This window comes from Pistacia vera, unplaced genomic scaffold (genome assembly GCF_008641045.1).
Source record: "Pistacia vera cultivar Batoury unplaced genomic scaffold, PisVer_v2 Contig212, whole genome shotgun sequence".
NCBI lineage: Eukaryota > Viridiplantae > Streptophyta > Magnoliopsida > Sapindales > Anacardiaceae > Pistacia > Pistacia vera.
Window position 1 is genome coordinate 2,043,362 of NW_022196016.1, and position 22,665 is coordinate 2,066,026.

At 38.7% G+C, this 22,665-nt stretch overlaps 1 protein-coding gene and 1 non-coding gene across 2 annotated transcripts; one reads left to right on the forward strand and one right to left on the reverse strand.

Moving 5' to 3' along the window:
* Positions 1-6,372: 6,372 nt before the first annotated feature.
* LOC116129651 lies at positions 6,373-6,479 on the reverse strand. The gene has a single exon (XR_004127932.1). It is a non-coding gene; the product is annotated as a small nucleolar RNA R71 (small nucleolar RNA).
* Positions 6,480-10,526: 4,047 nt separating this feature from the next.
* Positions 10,527-10,973, forward strand: LOC116129546. The gene has a single exon (XM_031415264.1). The coding sequence runs from the start codon at positions 10,527-10,529 to the stop codon at positions 10,971-10,973; it is 447 nt and encodes a 148-aa protein (XP_031271124.1).
* Positions 10,974-22,665: the final 11,692 nt, after the last annotated feature.

Consider the following 22,665-nt stretch of genomic DNA (forward strand, 5'->3'; position numbering starts at 1 on the left):
CTTATACAGGCGAGAACCATGATTTTCCTTCATGGTGAGTATGATGAGAATAAGAGAGAACCATGATTGTCCTTCATGGTGAGTAAGAATAAGAGAAAAAGAACAGAGAATAAGAACAGAGAGAAAGAATAAAAAGAGCAGAACAGAGTTAAAGGAGAATAAAAGTATCAGAAAGAAAGAGAAACAGTGAGAAAAAGAAATAGAAGAACGGTAGAGTAAGGAAAGAACCAAAGAGTGAGTTATGGGGATAGGTAGTAGAGGACTTACTTACTGAGCATTGTTGTGCTCACCCCGTTGTTCTTCTCTGTTTTGCAGGAAATAGGAGCAGCGGTCGGATGGACGTCGAGGAGCGAAGAGTATTGGCACCACTGTCCACCAGCTATGATATTTTGTATTAATTAGAAAGTTTTTAAATACATAGTCTTTTGTATTTGTAAAGAATTTTATTTTATGAGTAAAGAAAAAAATTTGAGCCCACTATTTTCCATACGCTATGTATATCTATAATTTACGTAGTATGCATTTTAAGAATAGTAGTAAAGAGGAGGTGTTACAATAGGGCCTCAAGCAGCTCGTCTGCCCATCTTCTTTTGAGAAAGTCAAGCTTTTTTTGATAGTGTGATTGATTATTTTTTTAACAACTTATACTTGACCGTTGGCTTGGGGCTGGTAGACAGCAGAGAAGCTTTTCTTGATTCCGAGCCTTTCATAGAACGATTGGAAGTCTTCGTAATCGAACTGTTTCCCATTGTCAGTTATGATGGTATTGGGGATCCCGAATCTACAAATGATGTTCTTGTAGATGAAATCCTTCAGCTTGCTTGAGGTGATGGAGGCTAAAGGCTTGGCTTCTACCCATTTAGTGAAGTAATCAACTGAGATCGCTATGAACTTGACACCTCATTTTCCTTGAGGCAATCGGCCTATCAGATCAATCCCCCAGATTGCGAATGGCCATGGAATTATCAGAGTGGTAAACTTTTGGGGTAGAGCTCAAGGAATGTTTGCAAATCTTTGACATTTGTCGTACTTTCGTACGATGTTGGTCGCATCGTCGAAAACTATTGACCAATAGTATCCTTAGCAGAGTACTTTGTATGCCAAGGATCTACCCCCAACGTGACTCCCACAAATACCTTCGTGGATTTCCTTCAAGATGTACTTTGCATCTTTGTGATCAACACATCTCAAGAGTAGGGAAATTGTAGCCTCACTTATACAACTTGTTGTTGATAAGCATATATCGAGCTGATTTTGCTTGATGGGTTTTGGCTTGGTTTCTTCACTCGAGCACTATCCCATCTCTTAGGTATGCAGTTATTGCATCTATCCAGTTGTACCTTTGCCCTGTCACCAAAATTAACTCTTACAATGCGAGGATGCTTGAACTTAGGAGGAATTTAATAGGAATGGAATCAGTTACTTCTTTGCTCATTGCTGAAGCCAGGTGAGCTAGAGCATCGGCCACTGAATTCTTTTCCCTGGAAATCTACAAAACTGCATAAGTTTTAAATTGCTCGAGGTCGGATTTTACCTTCCGGATATAGGATGTCATTTTGTCTCCTTTTGCCTAATATTCTCTAGAAATTTGGTGGACCAAGAGTTGAGAGTCACTGTAAATTTGACTCTACCCCCATTTTTTTGGCAAGGCGGATCCCTGTGAGCATGCCTTCATACTTTGTCTCATTTTTTGAGGCGGCGAACCCAAATCTAACTACATCTCAGATTGGATTCCCTTCAGGACTCTCGAGCAAGAGCCCAACTCCTACCCCTTTCTCATTCAAGGACTCATCTACGTACAAGGTCCACTGCTATAAACTGTTGAGCTTTGGCTTTGTTGGCTTGTTTCTATCGAGGTGCTTGCTTCTGGCGAGCTTATCTCTTCCTCAGGTTGATGTGAAAATTCATAGATGAAATCAACCAAAGCCTGTCCCTTGATTGCAGTTCTCGGGATATACTTGATGTCTTGCTGACTTATCTCCATAGTCCACTGAATTAACCTACCCAATGCCTTAGGCTTTTGTATTATCTTTTTCAGTGAGAAGTTTGTTAGGACATGTATGGAGTATGCCTGAAACTAGGGCTACAACTTTCAAGCTGCTATGACGAGTGCATAGGCAAGCTTTTCCATTTCTAGATACCTTGTTTTAGTATCGAGAAACCACCTGCTCACATAATAAACCGGCCACTACACTCCCCCTTCTTCGTGTACCAAAACTGCGCTGATTAGGGACTTAGATACCGATAAATATAATAGTAGGAGCTCGCCTAAGATGGGCTTTGACAGCAAATGAGGTTGCCCTAAATGCCTCCTCAATTCCTGGAATGCTTTCTTGCACTTATTTGTCCACTTGAAACCCTTGTTGCCCTACAAGGTTTTAAAGAATGGCAAACACTTGTTTGTAGCTCGGGAAACAAATCTACTTAGTACGGCCACTCGCCCTGTCAAACTCTGAACCTACTTTATATTAGTCAGGCTCTTCATGTTTAGAAGAGCTTGAATCTTGTCTAGGTTGGCTTCAACACCTCGCTGATTTACTAGGAAACCCAAAAACTTCCTCGAGCTTACTTCAAAAGCACACTTCAGAGGGTTTAATCTCATTCGGTATTTTCTGAGGGTATCGAACATCTCCCCTAGGTGCTCGATGTGGCTTTCAACGACCTTTGACTTGACGAGTATGTCGTAAATGTACACCTCCATAGTTTTGCCAATCTGCTTAGTAAACATTTGATTCACCTAATGCTAATAGGTCGCTCCAACATTCTTCAGGCCGAAATGGCATAACCTTGTAATAATAAATACCTTGATCAGTAATAAATGAGGTGTGCTCTTCATCGAGCTGATACATTGGGATTTTGTTATATTCTGAGTAAGCATCCATGAAGCTTAGTAGTGCGTTCCCATCTATCACATTTACTAGTTGATCGATCCAGGGTAGTGAAAAGTTATCTTTAGGACATTCCTTGTTGAGATCAGTGAAGTTGATGCAAGTCTACCACTTCCCATTCGACTTCTTCACCAAGACCCGGTTAGTGAGCCAGTCTAGGTACTTTAATTCTCAAATGAGATTGATGTTCAGAAGCTTATCAACCTCATCCTTGAGCGCTCTAGACTGCTCAACATCCATAGAGCTTCTTTTTTGTCTAATTGGTCGAGCCCCTGAGTTGACGTTTAATCTGTGGCACATGCACCATGTCTGCATGTACCCAAGCGAATACGTTGAGGTTTTTCTTTAGGAACCCTACTTAGACAATTTGCCAACTTGTCACTCAGACTACTCTCAATTTTTAGCACGCGAGTTGGGTTTTTCTCGCTGACAGGTACTTCTCGCAACTCTTCTGTAGTCCTTACTGTAGGTGCTTCTTTGTGGACGTGAGGATCTATGGTATCCTCAAGTGTCCAAGCCTTGGCTTAGACTCAGTAATAACCATGGTTCTCGAGAGAAGCCATTTTTGTGTAGCATGGATGGCCCAATTGTAACATTCCCAAAAATATTTCTCTCAACTCTTGATTATTGCGACCCCGCGTAGAGTTGAGAATCTCATTGCTTGGTAGCACACTGAGGTGATTGCGCTTAGGTCATCCAGGATCGGCCTCCCTATAATGACATTATAGGTGGTCAGGCAGTCGACAACTAGAAACTCTGCCATCATCATCTTTATCTGAGGCTCTTCCCCAATAGTCATAGGCAACTCGATTGTTCCCTTGGGGACTAAACTATCTCTGGTAAATCTGTATAGTGGCGACGGACATGCCCTCAGGTCTCGCTCTATGAACCTCATTTCTTGGAATGCTCCTAAGAAAATAATGCTCACTATTGATAGCTTATAATTTTATATTTTATTATCCTTGCATTTAGTTTATTTGGCATGTTTAATATCTTATGGTGCCTATTTGTGATGATCTTTATGTATAAGGCATTTGTGGTTAAGAGTTAGTAAAATATACTTAAAATCAGAAGTTTCCAGCATTTTTACTTTTGGATGTTTTGGGCTGTTCGCAAATTTTTGATGGACTTGAGTTATAGTTTGGTTTTCGAACCATTTATGAAGTTAAAGTAGACATCTTAAGCTTTCCAAGTTGGGATGGAACGTCTAGAGACAACTTCGTTTGGGCCTCCAAATGTTGGTGTAAAGTCAGAGATGAAAACTGAAATCGAATCCTAATTGGAGTAGGATTTTTGTCCAGCCACTGGAGCTTTAAAAGGGCATAATGATACATTTACAAGTCCTAAAACACTTGTAAACATGAGTGGACAAGGAATTACAAGTCCTAAAACACTTGCTAATTCGGTTGAATTAAAGAGTTTCATTCCAAGTCCTAAAACACTTGGATTGTGGAATGTGGAAAGCAATGGAGGAAATTCGGCCCAAGCAAGTTCCAAGGAGGGAGAGAGCCCAAGCATTTCAGCCTAAACCATTCCAAGTCCAAGCCCAACAAAGGAAGCTCAAGCCCACCAAGAAAGAAGCCCAAGTGTTGAAGTGGTCCAATCTGGCCCAAGTTTCATTCCAAAGGGGAAGATCCACATGAACCCTTATTGGACCAATTTGCACGATTCTCAAGGCCCAAACTCTTACACCCTTATTAATAGACTTGATTAGGATCATTGATCAAATTTTGATATAATAAAGTGAGTTTATTTCAACTAATGGGGTGGTTAAAGACATAGATCCTAGAATTAGGGAACCATGTCTCTTTTGCATTAAATAGGCATGGCCTTGCTTTTTGAATGAATGGCTTGTAATATTTGTTAATTTTATTTCTTTTAATTGTATTTGTCAATTACTTATTTAACCTTGTAATTGCCTTTATAAGGGCAACTATTCTCCTTGTAACATTTAGCTTATGAAATATTGAAAATTGGTTTATCCATTTGAGAGAACTTTGTGTTCTCTATTGTGCATTCTTTATCCAAGTCTTGGCAAGGGGATTTGGTGGTGAATCAATTCAAGTTGGTGGAGCAATCCTTCATGCTTGAAGTGTTTCTACTTGTCTTGGTCCGAAATTGCAAGTAAGTGTGACATTGTTCTTGTATTGCATTTGGCCGAATTTTAACTTGGGTTTATGGCATGTTGTGTTGTGTTGTGTTTTGTTGCTAAAATTGGTTGGAATTGGATCACATAACTTGAGTTTCCAAATCAAATGAGACAATTAAAAGGCCTAAATTGAAGTACACATCCTGAACCATAATTCTTATGAAGGGGTTAAAGTCTAGAAAGCTAGTTGTCCTATCCAAAATTGGCTTGGAAGTTATGGCTTCAGCCTAGAAGCTTTAATCTTTAGCTGATTTGGATTATTTTTGTATGGTATGTATAAATACTTGGTCCAACTTCAAGAGGGAGTTCAATACAAGTCTAGAGGGCTGGAATTTCGTGTGTATGAGCTGGAATTCACTTGCACAAATTAAGGGCAGGTTTGAAGAGAGAGAGAAAGAAGTGTTTTTTGGTGCCGTTGCTGGGGACTAGTTGTAATCATATTCGGTGTTCTTATTATTTTTATTTTTTTGTTTAGTGATTTATAAAAGTAGTCAGTGTAATTATTGTCATTCTTACCTTTGATTGTGAAGAATTGTGATTTGCAGGGTATCAAAAAATTTTTTTGGTAGTATTATTCACGACAGGATTTTCGGCGGAATTAGGAGCCTTGCGAATTCGCATTAAGGATTCACTAGCCCCACCCTCTCGATGCCAAAAAACAACTTTTGATAGGGTTTTCAGCCATTTTTGTGTTTTTGGCCATAAATTTTTTTTTTTAAAAGATTTTCTAGTCAGTTTTCATTATTTGTCATTTATCATTTTTTTTATGTGATTTTTTATTTTATGACCAAGTCATCTAATCTTGGTGACTTAACATTCGATCTAGAGATTGAACGAATTGTACGTAGGTTGAGGAAAGAGGCTCGGCAAAATCGAGAGCAAGTTATTGTTTCATCGCCTGGCATCAACATAGCCCTTGATTTTGCATCTAACAGTTTGTTTAGTGACACAGAAGAAGAGGGAGTCATGGCAAATAATAACAGAACATTAAAGGAGTTGGCTGCCCCTAATTTGAATCAACAACCTTTGTGTATTGAGTACCCTAACTTAGAAGCCACATTTGAGTTAAAGTCAGGACTAATACATTTGTTGCCTACCTTTTGTGGTTTTGCAGTTGAGGATCCTCATAAGTATTTGAAGGAATTGTATATGGTGTGTTCAAGTATGAGGCCACAAGGTATCTCAGATGAGCAAGTGAAGTTATGGGCTTTTCCTTTCTCCTTGGCAGATTTGGCTAAGAACTGGTTGTATTATCTTCTGTTAGGCTCCATTAACTCCTGGAATGAGATGAAATGGTTGTTTTTAAAAAAATTATTTCTTACTTCACAAGCTGCCAATATCAGGAAGGAAATCTGTGGCATTTAACAATATAATGAAGAGACCTTGTATGAGTATCGGGAGCACTTCAAGAAATTGTGTGTAAGCTGTCCACACCATCAAATACCTGATCACCTCCTAATCTAGTATTTTTATGAAGGCATATTACCAATGGCTAGGAGTATGGTGGATGCTACTAGTGGAGGTGCATTGGTTGACAAAACACCAAAAGCTATTAAGAATTTGATTTCCAACATGGCAGTCAATTCTCAACAATTTGGGATAAGGATGGATTACACACCAAAGAAAGTTAACGAAGTCCATACTTTTAGCATGAACATTAACTTTCAAATTTAACTTCTTTGATGAGGCAAATGGTAGTAAATAACATGCAAGCTGCTAAGGTGTGTGGAATATGTTTGATTGCTGGTCATGCTACAGATATGTGTCCAAGTTTGCAAGAAGAAGAGCCAATCCAATAAGCCAACATGATTGGTGGTTTTCCAGGGCAGCCTTAGTGAAAATATGATCCATTCCTACAACCTGGGCTGGAGAGATCATCCGAATTTGAGCTACGGGAACCAACCTACTCAAAATTGCTATCAACCCCTATTCTAGACAAGACAACAAGCAAATCAGTCCCCAAATCTGTCACTTGATGAGATTGTTAAGGCACTGGCTAACAATACATAGTAGTTTCAGCATGAGACGAGAAACAACATTCAAAATTTGGAGAAGCAGATTAGTCAGTTGGCAACATCAGTGAGCAAGCTTGGGGCACAAGGTTATGGGAAACTACCTTCCTAAACAGTTGTGAATCCTAATGAAAATGCGAGTGCCATTACGTTATGGAGTGGGAAAGAGATAGACGCCCCTTACAAAATCCTATAGTTTCGGCCAAAAAGACTCAAATAGATTAGGAGGTAAAAAGTGAAACTGAGAATTCGTCCAAGGTGACCCCTCTAACAGTAGTGCATAATTCAACCAAATCTACTCCCATCCCTTTTCCGAGTAGATTGTCCAAGTCTAAGAAAGACGAATAAGAGAAGGAGATCTTGGAGACTTTATGGAAGGTAGAGGTGAATATTCCCCTTCTTGATGCCATTAAGTAAGTTCCAAGATATTCAAAGTTTCTCAAACAGTTGTGCACTACAAAGAGAAAGTTGAGAAATAATGAGAAAATTAGTGTGGGGGAGAACGTGTCAGCAGTAATTTAGTGTAAGTTACCCAAAAAATGTAAGGATATAGGTATGTTTACAATCCCATGTGTCATTGGTAATACTAAATTTGAACATGCCATGTTAGATTTAGGTGCATCTATAAATGTCATGCCATATTCAATTTATGGATCTTTGAATTCTGGTCTTTTAAAAGAAACAGGTGTAATAATTCAGTTAGCTGACCGTTCTAACGCATACCTTGAGGGGGTTAGTTGAAGATGTTTTGGTGCAAGTTAATGAACTAATATTTCTTGCTGATTTCTACATTCTGAATATGGAGGACAATGGTTCTCCAAACCTCGCCCAATTCTGCTTCGAAGACCCTTCATGAAAACAGCTAGGATGATGATTAATGTTCATGACGGTACTCTTACCATGGAGTTCGATAGGGAAATTTTCAAATTTAATATATTTGAGGCCATGAGGTACCCTAGTGATATTCAATCTGCATTTTCTATTGATGTTATTGATGTGTTTGCGTCAGAGGTTTTTGAAATAAGAAATGAAGACGAGTTAGAAGTGGTGCTTAGCCAAGGGTTACAGGACATTAATACAAAATTGCAACTGAATTCAAATGTTGAGGAGATGATCATGGCATTGCAATCACTACCTTTAGTTCCAAAAAGGTATGATTTGTTAAAAATTGAGTTACTAGTATCTAACTCGAAGTTGTTGCCTTCTATGGTGCAGGCACCAGTTTTGGAGCTGAAGCCTCTTCCTAACCACCTGAAGTATGCATACTTGGGGGAAAAGGAGACATTACTAGTCATCATTGCGAAGAATGTGACTTCAATACAAGAAGAAAGGTTGCTAAGAGTGCTATGGGACCACAAAACAACCATTGGTCAGAATATAGCAGACATTAAAGGCATAAGTCCATCAATGTGTATGCATCGAATCTTGTTGGAAGATGGTTCAAAACCAAGCCGAGAAGCTCAACGGAGATTGAATCCTATGATGATGGAGGTAGTCAAGAAAGAGATTTTAAAGTTGTTGGATGTAGGAGTGATTTACCCTATATCAGATAGCAAATGGGTGAGTCCAATCCAAGTTGTGCCAAAGAAATCTGGAGTTACGGTGGTTAGGAATCAAGATAACGAGCTTGTTCCAACAAGGATTCAGAATGGATGGTTTATGTGTATAGATTACCGCAAGCTGAACACAGTGACAAGGAAAGATCATTTTCCTTTACCTTTCATCGATCAGATGCTCGAGCGATTAGCTGGTAAGTTTCATTATTGTTTTCTTGATGGTTATTCGGGTTATAATCAGATTGTTATTGCATTTGAGGACCAAGAGAAAACCACATTCACATGCCCATTCGGGACGTTTGCATTTAGAAGAATGCCATTTGGACTTTGTAATGCTCTAGCAACATTTCAAAGATGCATGTTAAGTATTTTTTCTGACTTAATAGAAAATTGCATTGAAGTGTTTAGATGATTTTACGGTATATGGTGATTTTTTTGATATTTGCTTGGATAATTTAGCTCGTGTATTGGAACGTTGCATTGAGACAAACCTTGTTTAGAATTTTGAGAAGTGTCATATGGTAGAGCAAGGCATTGTCTTAGGTCATGTAATTTCATGTAGGGGTATTGAGGTAGACAAAGATAAGATTGATTTAGTTGTAAACTTACCATATCCCACGAGTGTGCGGGAAGTGCGTTCTTTCCTTGGACATGCAGGTTTTTATCACAGATTCATTAAGGATTTCTTGAAGATTGCTTTGCCGTTGTCTAGGCTTTTGCAAAAAGAGGTGCCCTTTAAGTTCAGCTCAGAGTGCAAGGATGCATTTGACAAGCTGAAATTTGCCTTGACCACAGCCCCCATAATCCAACCCCCTAATTGGACTTTGCCATTCGAAATAATGTGTGATGACAGTAATTATGCACTGGGAGCGGTTTTAGGGCAATGTCATGGCAAGCAAGCTCATGTGATTCATTATGCATCCAAAACATTGAATCCAGCTCGATGCAATTATTCTACGATCGAAAAAGAGCTTTTAGCCATAATATTTGCATTAGACAAATTTTGGTCGTATGTGCGTGGCTCTAAGGTGATTGTATTCTCAGATCATGTAGCTTTGAAACATCTTTTAGCAAAGAAGGAGTCGAAGCTGAGACTGATTAGATGGATTTTACTCTTATAAGAATTCGATCTTGCGATCAAAGACAAGAAAGGAGCTGAGAATTTTGTTGCAGATCATTTGAGCCAATTGGTAAGAGAAGAAAAGCCTGAACTGTAGTAGTTGTTTGCTTTAAAAGGTATGGTTCCTTGGTATGTTGATTTATCAAATTATTTAGTTGGTAGGATCTTACCTGATGATTTGCCTAGGGCTAAAAAGGACAAATTTAAAAGTGAGGCTAAATACTATGTGTGGGATGATTCGTATTTATGGAGATATTGTTCAGGTCAGATTATTAAGAGATGTGTGCCTAATTCTGAAATTCAGTATGTTCTTATGTTTTGTCATACTTATGTTTGTGGAGGTCAATTTGGACCTAAGAGAATAGCTAGGAAAGTGTTAGATAGTAGATTTTATTGGCCTACATTATTTCATGATGCTTATGTATTTTGCAAAAATTGTGAACAATGTCAAAGGACTGACAATTCCAAAGCTATTGTAGGTTTTATCAGGTCTAACATTTTTAGTAGTTTTGGAATTCCAAGAGCAATGATTAGTGATCAAGGGACTCATTTTTGCAATTGAATAGTAGATGCTTTGATGAAAAAGTATGATGTTTTCCATAAAACTTCTACTTCTTTTCACCCCCAAACAAATGGACAAGCTAAAGTATCTAATAGGGAAGTCAAATCCATCTTGGAGAAGATTGTGAAGCCGAACAGAAAAGATTGGAGCCTTAGACTTGATGATGCGTTATGGGCTTACAAGATAGTATACAAAACACTCGTTGGGATGTCCCTCTATCGATTGGTTTTTGGTAAGTCATGTCACCTTCCTGTAGAGTTGGAGACAAGGCTTATTGGGCAGTGAAGAGTTGCAACATGGACTTCGAAAAAGTTGGTGAGCAAAGAAAATTGCAGTTGCAAGAGTTGGAGGAGATACGACTTGAAGCCTATGAGAACTCAAGAATTTACAAGGACAAGACCAAGGCAATTCATGACAAGATGATTGTTAGAAAGCACTTTGTGGTTGGAAGGAAAATCTTACTTTATAATTTAAGACTTAAATTAATGCCTAGTAAGTTATGTTCTCGTTGGATTGGACCCTTTGAAGTTACTAATGTTTTTCCTTATGGTGCAGTTGAAGTGCGAAGTCTAGGAACTAATAAGGTGTTCAAGGTCAATCGGCATAGGCTTAAGCCATTTTATGAAGGCTTTCAGGAACATACGACAGAAGAAGTGCGACTGGGTGTTCCCGTTTATGCAGATTAAGGTGAGCTTCAGAGTCGGGCTAACGACGTTAAACAAAGGCGCTATTTGGGAGCAAACCAAGGGGAGTATTTACTTAATTTTTTTATTTTATTTTTACATTGAATAATAACTCTTCTTTACAATTGGATTTTACATTGGGGACAATGTAAGCTTTAAGTGTGGGGGAGAGGCTTAGGTAGGATTATTTTTTTTCAATAAATAGTGTGTCTCGTGTATGCTTTGAAGTTAATTGAAAAAAAAAATTAAATTTTTTTTTTTAGGCTTTAAGTCAGGTCCTTGAATACCCGATGATGCATGAGATCTTAACTTGACTTATGTAAATAAGTATACTCCTTAGTTTGGGATGTTAGCAATATTCTATAAACTAGAGTTACGCACATTTGAATCTTGGTAGTCAATTGAAATGATACATGTCTTGAAAAGTTGGGTGAACCTAGTGACAAGGCATGATTGAAGAGTGTATAGCAACTCTCAAAAACGTTTTTTCTTAAGCTAGTCCTAAATTCGGGTTTAAGTAAATAGGATTAAAAAAAAGAAAAGATAAAAAAATCAAATTGTTCTACTCTGCTATCTAAGTTGTTAAATAACTAGGGTCTTGACTAAAAATGTTAACCCTTATTTCAATCTGTGACTTAAGACATGAGTATGCAAAGCACCTTTCGGTTGTTTCCTGTTGATTAAATTATGGGCTACGACTGAAGGAAGAGTTATATTTATAAATAAATAAATAAACCCCTAGTTTGCTACCTAGTTTGTAGTAGTAAAGAGAAATGGTTGAGGGATTAGTTGTGCATGAGTTAGTTGTATTAAGCTGCCTAGTTCACCTTGAATAATTGAGAGTAATTATGGATATAGATGAAAAGAGAGATAAATGTATTTAGCTATGGTTTAGTCTATGATTGCTACATTCTAAATTAGGTATGAGTATGCTTAATTTGCATACTTAATGATTAAACATAATTGTTGGTGCATCATGACGGTGTTCTTGGTGTGGTTTGAGTTAGTATAGTGTGTTCTTAGCGTTGAGTTATTTTGCCCGAGGACATGCAAAAGGAAACCAAGTGTGGGTTTATATTTTTATTATCCTTGCATTTTTACTTTTGGATGTTTTGGGTTGTTTGTAGATTTTTGATGGACTTGGAGTTACAGTTTGGTTTCTGAACCATCTATGAAGTTAAATTAGACATCTTAAGCTTTCCAAGTTGGGATGGCATGTCCAGATATGACTTCGTTTGGGCCTTCAATTGTTGGTGTAAAGTCAGAGCTAAAAATTGAAGTCGAATCCTAATTGGAGTAGGATTTCTGTCCCACCACTAGAGCTTTAAAAGGGCATAACTTGAGTTTCTGAACTCGAATGAGATGATTCAAAAGCCCAAATTAAAGTACACATCCTGAACTACAATTCTTATGAAGGGGCCGAAGTCCAAAAAGCTCGTTGTCCTATCCAAAACTGGCCTGGAAGTTATGGCTTTAGCCCAAAAGCTTTAATCCTTAGCTGATTTGGATTTTTTTGTATGGTTCGTATAAAGACTTGGTCCAACTTCAAAAGGGAGTTCAATACAATTCTGAAGGGCTAGAAATTCTTGTGTATGATCTAGAATTCACTTACACAAATTAACTACACTGCCATTGTCGACCATTACCCTGAGTACTCTGGCATTACTGATCCTTGCTGCGATTATGATCGCATCATGGTGGTGGTGAGGAGATAATAAAAAATATACATAGAAAAAACAAAAAACAAAAATTAATAACAAAGACAAATAAGAAGAATTTAGAAAAAAAAAAAAAAAAAAAGGAACAAAAAAAAACAAGACAACCAAAAAAAATAAATAAAAAAAAAACAAAAAAAACCAAAAAAAAAAGGAACCCAAAAAAAAAAAACCAACAAAAAAAAAATAATTAGAAAGGAAAAAAAGAAAAAAATAAAATAATAAAATAGAATTTAAAAAAAATAAAACTCCTTAACAAATTCTTTCAAGTGGCTTTTTCTGATCAGATCCTTGATGGCGTCTTTCAATGCTTGACACTCATTAATGTTGTGCCCGATGTCTCGGTGGTACTGGTAGTATTTTTGGTGATCTCTTATGCCTGGTGCCCCCTTATTCTTTTTGGTGCAGGCAGTCTCCTAGCCTTGCGAGAGACTTCATAAATGTGAGCTACATCTTGAGACAAGGGGGTGTATTCTACATAACGCGGAAAAGCCTGCCTTTCGCCGTGGTTATTTGTTTTTTCCCTTTTTTGAAACCTATTGTAGTCTCTATCACTGCGACCTTGGCCCCTCCATTTTTCTATTGGGCGATCTTGTTGACTGTCAGAGGCTCTTCTGGGTGAGTTCCTGGCTAAGGCTGCCAACAAACTTTCTAGTCACTGATGCTTGGCGGCCATTTGATTGAACTTGACCAGGCTTACATGGTCTTCCCTTTGAAGCTCTTTCCATAGCTCCGTCTACAGCCGTATTCCCGATATTAGCAAAGTTTGGATTGATTCTTCAGGTGCATTATCAACCTTTGCTTGTTTGTTCTAGAACCTCGTTAAGTATGAGATCAGAGTTTCGTCTCTTTCTTGACGAATGTTGCTTAGATAGTTGAGAGGTATTGTGAACTGTCTCCTCGCTTGGAATTGTTACAAATATAGGGAGGAGAATTGTTGCCATGAATGTATTGTGTTCGCCTTAAGCCTTATGTACCACCTCTTGGCATCCCCTACTAAAGTGACCGTGAAACAACGACACTTTGCCAAGTTGGAGACCTAATGCAACTCCATCAGGTCGTTGAAAAAGTCTAGGTGATCTTTAGGATCCTATTTTCCATCGAACTTACTCTCTGGCTCCCTGAATCCTTAGGGAAGTAGGGCTTGACGAACTTGCTCCGTGAATGGAGAACTTACTATCTCTTCTGTCACATTATTTTGACAGGCTCTTAGATCGTTGAGCATTCTCTGCACCTGATCTAAGTCCTTATTATGAGGAGTGTTCTGGCTACGAGCTCTCTTCAGCCTTACCTTGAGCAGGTGAGTCCAGAGATCAGTTGCTTGTGAGCCTGCTCTATTGTGCACACTAGTGCGCGAGGTGGAGTCATGATGGCTTGGTTGATAAGTAGTATCATTCTCGTCCATGCACTGCCTGCGATGTTGGTTAAAATCAAAATGTCAATCATTGCCAGATTGGCATGTGACTCATGTTAGAGTAGGTGCCCTAGAGCCAATCAATTATTGTAAAATTGACTATTTGTAATAATGTTTATTTATCAATTATAGGCTTATTCTTCTATATCATGTAAATCATAATTGTGTGCATTGATATATGTTCCTAGGATGATGGAACCATGGCGAAGGTATCAAGTGTTTCAAATCTTGATAGTGAGAACCCTATGATCACATATAGTGGCCATTCTAGAAATATCTGTAGCCCCAGTATTATTCTGACTAAGGACACAAATAATATGGTAAGGCTATCATAGTGTTGAACGACCCTATCGAAAGACAGTCACTGATCTCACTTGTCAAGATTGTTTGCCAACAACCTGGTGCAACACATAGGTGATTGTTGTAGGCAAGTTCACTAGACAGACCAGAGGATTTAATGTGGATGGTAACCCTAGCGTCTATGGAATAAATCCTCTAACGAATGGTGGTGCATGTGAACCTTAGACTTGAGATCATCAGAGCGCCTTGTGCACCAATTGGTGTAGTTTGACACTAGCCCAATATAGTTTTATTCAAAGCTATCAATGCAGTAGTGATTGGCTGCATCAAGGAGTGTATCAAGACTATGGTAGATCGACAAAAGATTCATCACTCCCAAGTACGAGAGAAGTTATCTCACTGCGTAATTCAGTAAATGGCAATGACACCAAATCTGTGGCCACAGTGAGATTGAGTTATTGCTCAATCCAATTTATTATTCCGATCATTGGTCTTGTAACCAAATACAAAGATATTAAGGATAACTGAGGTTGACACTATTTCTGTAACTCAACCTCGATGAGATAACATATAACAAAAGAATTTGATTGCACGGTAAGCATATTGTTGATAGGTAGCTATTTTGCTGAATCCGAATCTATCAGGTGGCCATGATGCCTTTCTTGGGGCCAATCTTGGTCTATGTGTAGTGAGACAATTAATTGGTGTTAATCGCGATACTACTCATTGCCGATAAGATAAGGAGCCTACGGGTCACACACTTAGAAGATAATTTAAGAATTAATCTGTGAAATGGGTATTTTCGTCTTTTAGGACAAAAGAGTATTTTGGTAATTTCACAGTGCAATTAAATTTGCTGAGGTTGTTGCTTGTATTTAATTTTAATATTAAAATTAAAATTAGTGAGATTATATTTAAATATGTGTTTGCATATATTTAAATGAATTATTATTAATTAAATGTTAATATATATTTTAATATATATTAATTGATTTCAATTATAATAATAATTATATAATATTAAAATACCATAAAAGGGTGTTTGGTTACAAGGGTGGATTAATATGTGAATCCATGGCTATTCCCAATGGGATTAGGGTTTTAACTAATTGACACTATATAAGTAAAACTTAATTAAAACAAATAGAGAGATTTCATTCATTCAATTAAATTAAAAGAAAAACCCTAGCCACCATCACTCTCCCTCTCATGGTTTTGGTAGATTGAATCAAAGAATCATTCTTTGATTTTTACTTGATTCTTGAAGCCTACAAATTGTTCTAGCAAAACAATTGTCAATTCTCCGGATTGTCTTCATGTGGATCAACGTTCGTGTGATTCTTAATTGAATCGGAAGCGAAATCAAATCAGAGACATTTGAAGGAGCCTCCAAACGTACGTAAGTTTTCTAATCCTTGAACGGATTAATATTGTTTTATATAGGATTATTTTTAGCATGAAAAATATTGTATTCAATACTTGGATCTTGGCGCAAAAGTAATTGATTTTTTCGATTTATTATTGTTTTTCTGCTATGTGCGGGAGATCAATTACTTACAGCTCATCTCGTGAGCTTGTGAGATTTGAGCCTGCCTTTGGCATGGGTTAAAATTGGCATGCTGGCGTTGGTTGTGTCACCGAGTTTGGCGAGCATCCCTTTGTCGACCATGGTTTTCATTCTCCCTTATAGGCTCTTTGCCTGGTCGCTTCCCAAGGTTAATCTGCCTATCGGATTCACACTTATGAGTGGAATGCGCCCTGTGGTGTCGAGGATTACGGTCGCTCCTTGGTGCCAATAAGCCAGATTGGTTGCCGGTCGAGCCATTGCGACCCGTTGGAGTAACCTCCGTGAAGCATGGCTAATTAAGGTCCTGGTAGGCCGGTTGTTGGTTCCTAAGCCCAGCCATGTTCTGTTGCACCGCCTATGCAACCATCGTCCTTATCATCTCTATCAACTGGCCATTCTTGGGAGTCGAAGTCCTTACCCCTTACTGATTTGTGGCCTATTGCCCTAGCGGCATTGGCGATCGACCTAGAGGAGCAGTCTGCTACACCTCATGATTGGCGATTTCCACGTTGTTGTGGTTTTCGGTAGTGGTTTTTGATCTAATATGGGCCATTTGACACTTTAGGTGATCGGGTCACTGAAAGTGCTTGCCGGAAAGTTTGAAAGTAGGCAGAGGCCTTCCTTTTAGCGCCAAAATATTGATGCAAGAATTACACCAACTAGAGTGATGCGATTGACCTTGGTGGAATCAGAACCGATGTGTGCGTGATTATGGATAATCAGCAATGTAATGAATGTAATGGAAATAATGTAAAGACAAAAAAGGATTTTTAAAGTGGTTTGGCAAGTTAGAATATGAGCCTATGTCCACAGTTCTTCTTATTTGCTTCGAAAGCTTAGCAAAAAATATTATAATGCTTATATCAATTTGCTAACCCCTTTTCCATTGTTGGAAGAGGTTTGTATACAAGTTTTTTACAAAGGAAATAGCGAAATTAAAGAAATTACAATTAATATTGAAATGTAACTCCAATATTCTCGCAATTGAGCGCTAAGATCACGCTATCATTGCTGTTGATCTGATCTCTTTCAAAATTTCTGGGATCTAAGCTTACCTGAGATTTGCTTGAACAACTGTTGAGGTTGGTCTCGACTAGCTTATGCTGGGTCGAGTTATGTCTCGACGAGCTTTTGTTGGGTCGAACAAGTGTTTGAGTCAAACTGATTTTGGGTCAAACTATAACCTTGTAGAACTCTGACTTCTCCAAGCTTGATGAAAAAAACACACACAACACTTTATGTTACTAATTAAAATTTTATATTTTATACATACAATAACACTACGGACACCGAAAAAGTTGCACCGAAATTCTGTACTGGCCTACGTGTAACGTGCGTCTGAATTTTTTTACAATTTTTTTCTAGTGAACGGCCGTCCATCAAATTTGGACGGCCGTTCACTCACATGGACGCCCGTCCATATTATATGGACGGGCGTTCATATACAAGGGACGGGCGTCCCCATTTAAAGGACGCCCGTCCATAAATAAAATACAATAAAAAAATTTGTAAAACATTATAGACGGCCGTTCACAGGTTGTGGACGACCGTCCCTTAATTTTGGACGGGCGTCCGAAAAATTAACATTACTAGTTTAAAAATTACCTTAAAGACTAATTTTCAAGTTACCGCAACATGGAAATAGAGGCAAGATCAAGAAGAACTTACACAAATATCAAGAAAATGTAACACGTCATATCGAGCGATACCTAATCTCTATTATTCGAAGATGTTCCGTTGCCCCAGAGGCTAGAAATCCATCTACATTCATTCGAAAGAACATTCCCTATTGCATGAAATATTCTGAGCTCAACACCACCATGTACCCCTGAAGCATCTATTATGTCTGACAAGCTAGGACTTAATGACACTTCTGCATGCATAAAAACCAAAAATACTTCAACATAACCATTCGCCACTCCCTGAACCATTTACTAATTTTTTCACCTATAAATACCACTCTCTGTAGTCATCTTCTTCACAACAATCTCTAGTTCTATTCTCTCTACCAAGCTAATCATGGGTTACTCTTCTTTGCTCTCTTTTAGTCTTGGCTTTCTTCTTCTATTTCATTGCAGTTTCGCTCAGATAGAACAGGTTATAAATTCACAGCAACGACAACAGCAGCAATGTTTCCAGACTCAATGCCAAATCCAAAATCTCAATGCTCTTGAGCCCAAGAGGAGGATTGAATCTGAGGCTGGTGTTATCGAGTTCTGGGACCAGAATGAGGAACAACTACAATGCGCTAATGTCGCTGTGTTTCGCCACACTATCCAGAGCAGAGGCCTCTTAGTCCCTTCAAACAATAATGCTCCTGAGCTAGTCTACGTTGTTCAAGGCAAATTCAATGCTTATTTTTTCTAACATTAAGATGTGATATACATCTGTAATTACATTTTGATATTATCCTAACATATGAAAATAACATTTTTGTAATGGTCAATTCAAGTAGTGGCATTCATGGAGCTGTATTCCCAGGTTGTCCTGAGACATTCCAAGAAGAATCATAGTCACAGTCACGGTCACAGCACTCAAGATTAGAAAGGAGTCAGCAATCAGGAGAACAACACCAAAAGGTCAGGCCTATCCGGGAGGGTGATGTCATTGCATTGCCTGCAGGAGTAGCTCACTGGATTTATAACAATGTGTTAGTGTTTTTGCACTGGAGATTACAAAGAAAAGAAAGAGAGCATAACGAAGATGAAGAAAAGTTGTCTGATATTTCTTGCATTCAAAATGAGTTTACACTTCAACTAATAAAGTTGATATTACACTATTACACCAACCATGCAGACATATAATAACATGATTTAATCAAAAGCTACTGACTTAATACCAACTAAACAACAACTATGCAGCACATCCCATATAATCTGGAACACATATCTAGTATTGCAAAATAAGTATAACTTTGTAGCATTACAAATAGACCCCCGACAGATTGCCTTCCAGTTTTACCGCCAAAAACACATTCAAAAACACCAGTTAAACTGCTGCATTTCTAGCCAAGTATCAACCTTCAACACTCCTCCTTGATGGTTGGCTGGAAACACCAAGTCTGAATCTGAATTCTTCAAACTTGGCTTTGGAGACAGCCTTGGTCATAATGTTAGCCACTTGATATTCACTCTTGCAATGTACTAGTTTCACTTCACCATTTTGCTCAGCTTCTCTTACAGCATAGAACTTAATTTTAATGTGTTTTGTTCGTCCATGCTGCACAGGATTCTTGACCATAGCTACTGCAGATTGATTGTCACACATGATAGCAGTAGCCTTATTCTGTTTCAGCTTCAAGTCTTCAAGGATTTTCCTTAACCAAATAGCTTGATTCACAGCTACAGCAGCTGATATGTACTCTACTTCAGCTGTAGATTGAGCTACGGTTTCTTATTTCCTGGAAAGCAAGCAGATAGCACCATGATTTAGGAAGAATGCAAATCCTGAAGTGCTCCTTATATCCTCTGTTGAACCAGCCCAATCACTGTCCGAATAACCAACTAAACTGAAGTCCTCTGATCTTTTGAACCACACCCCATATTCAATGCTTCCTCTTACATACCTCAGTACCCTTTTTGCTGTTTTGAAGTGTGTTTCAGTTGGATTACTCATAAATCTGGATAGCAAACTGGTTGCATACATTAAATCTGGTCTGGTTGCTGTCAAATACAGTAGACACCCTATCAAGCTCCTGTACAGACCTTCATCAACCTTCTCACCATCCTCATCCTTTGATAGCTTTGAGTTTGGAACCAAAGGCAGATTTACTGGTTTACAATTTTCCATGCATAATTTTTTCAAAACTTCACTTGCATACCTTTTTTGATTCACAAAGATCCCATCCACATGTTGATCAATCTCCATTCCAAGGAAGTAAGACATTCCACCCAAGTCAGTCATTTCAAACTCACTTTGCATGGATTTCTTGAATTCATCCACTTGAGCTTGATTGCTTCCAATTACTAGAAGATCATCCACATACAGTGAGATGATCATCAAGTCATCATCAGCTTCTCTAATGTACAAGGTGTATTCATTTGGACTCCTAACAAAATCCAAATTCAGCAAGTGGTCATTAATCCTGCTGTACCAGGCCCTTGGAGTCTGTTTTAGGCCATACAAGGCCTTCCTCAGTAAATACACCTTTCCCTCTTCTCCTTGGATCACATAGCCTTCAGGTTGTTCAATGTAGATTTTCTCATTCAACTAGCCATTCAAGAAGGCAGATTTTACATCCATTTGGTACACTTTCCAGGAGAATTGAGCAGCCACTGCAAGTAGCAACCTAATGGTGTCATGCCGTGCAACAGGAGCAAATGTCTCCAGGAAATCCACTCCATACTGTTGAGCAAATCCCTTAACTACAAGCCTGGCCTTATGCTTCAGAATTGACCCATTTGGATTCACTTTTTTTCTGAAAATCCACTTTACCTGGATAACCTTTCTGTTTTTTGGTCTGTCCACTAGCTTCCAAGTTTGGTTTTTTTCAATCATGGCCAACTCCTCCTTCATGGCACTCCTCCAGGATTCTGATTGTGCAGCCTCTAAATAACTTGTAGGTTCCATTTGAGCTAAGCTGCACTTGTCATATACATCAGCAAGTGTTCTGGTTCCCCTAACAGCAGCTTTTTCTTCTGATTCCTCCCCTGAATCTTCTTCAATTTGATCAGGTTGAACCTCACTCAGTTGAGGTTGTGTATCTACATCAGCTCTACCCTTTTCCCAGTTCCAGATTCCTCTTTCATCAACCTTAACATCCCTGGACACTACAACTTTTCTAAAGTCAAGAATATAAATTCCGTAGGCCTTGGATTGGCTGCTGTAGCCAATAAAAATTCCTGTCACAGCCTTATCCTCCAGCTTAGTCCTCTTTGCAGGTGGCACTAGGACATAGCAAAGGCTTCCAAAAATCTTCAGTTCATCCACTGCTGGTTTGACTCCAGTCCAAGCTTCAAAAGGTGTTTGGTTTTTTAAGGCTTTGGTGGGAATCCTATTGAGTAGGTAGACACTTGTGTTTGCTGCTTCTGCCCAAAATGGTTTGGGAAGATTTTTCTCAGCCATTAAGCATCTTGCCATTTCCATGACTGTCCTGTTTCTCCTCTCACAAACTCCATTCTATTGTGGAGTGTATGGGCTGCTGTATTCATGTCTTATTCCAGCTTCAGTGTAGATTTTTTCAAACTCTTGAGAAGTGTATTCAGTGCCATTATCACTTCTCAAGGTTTTGATGGATTTTTCTGTCAAATTCTCTACTTCAAGTTTGAATTTCCTAAAAGTTCCAACCACCTCATTTTTCTGTTTTAGGAAGTAAATCCACCCCATCCTAGACCAATCATCTATGAACAATACAAAATACTTGCTTCCATTGAGTGATAAGGTTTGCATGGGGCCACATACATCCGAGTGGACAAGCTGGAGTTTTTCAGAGGCTCTCCAAGCTTGGTTCACTGGAAATGGTTTCCTACTCATCTTGCCTAGTTGACACACTTTGCACACACCTCTTGGCTGCACAACAATAGGCAGATTCTGGACTAGATTTTTGGACTGCATTTCAGTCAAATTTTTATAGTGTACATGACCTAATCTTTTGTGCCACATTTCAGTTTCATCCTCTCTAACATTGCATGCTATGTCTGTTGTAGCTTTCCACATTATTGGAAAGCTTTTCCCAACCATTTTCACTCTCAAAACCTCATTACCCTCACTGTCTTGAATAATGCAGGATTGTTTTTGAAAATGCAGTGCATAATTCATTTCCAACATTTGCCCCACACTCAAAAGACTTTGACTTATATTAGGTGCATAAAGTACATTTGAGATTAGCTTTGTACCTTTTGGAGTTTGGATTGCAACATCTCCTTTGCCTCTTGCTTCCACACACTCTCTATTCCCAACCTTGATCTTTGATCGATAAGAGTAATCTATGTTCACAAAGCTACTCAGATCAGGTGTCATGTGATTTGTGCACCCACTGTCAATCAACCATGTATCATCACTGGTTTGGATCAAGTTGGATGAGGCCATAAACAGCTGCTCTGTCTCCTGCACTGGCTGTTGTTCATCTGCAGTTTGAGCTTGCTGTTGGGACCACTCTCCCTTGTTTCTGCATACTCTTTCAATATGCCCAAACTGTTTGCAGGCCCTACACTGTATACCAGGTATAAACCAGCATTTGTGCTCTACATGTCCCTTTCTTTTGCAATGAGAACAAGCTGGAAAATTTCGCATCCTACCAGCTTTGTTCCATTGGTTGTTGGACCTTTCTTTTCCTCTTTTTTCTCCAGCAGACTTTCTATAATTCCCTTGCACAGGTTTGCCTTTGTAGGTTGCCATCATTGCCCCTTCATTCGCATCTTCCAGCCTTAGGAGTCTTCTTTGCTCTTGTGCCTGTAGAACATGGACCAGCTCAGTCAATGTGATCTGAGTCAGGTCCTTTGAGTCCTCAAAGGATGAAATCTTAGCTTCAAACCTTTCCAGCAAGCTCACCATTACCTTCTCCACTATTCTGCTGTCTAACATCTCAACTCCAAGTAATCTAATTTTGTTGACAATGCTCATTAGCCTGTCAACATATTCTTTCACTTTCTCAGCCTCCTGCATTCTTAAAGATTCAAACTCCCTTCTTAAATTCAGAACCTGCATGTTTCTTGTAGTGCTACTTCCCATGAACTCTTCTCTCAACTTGTCCCATGATTC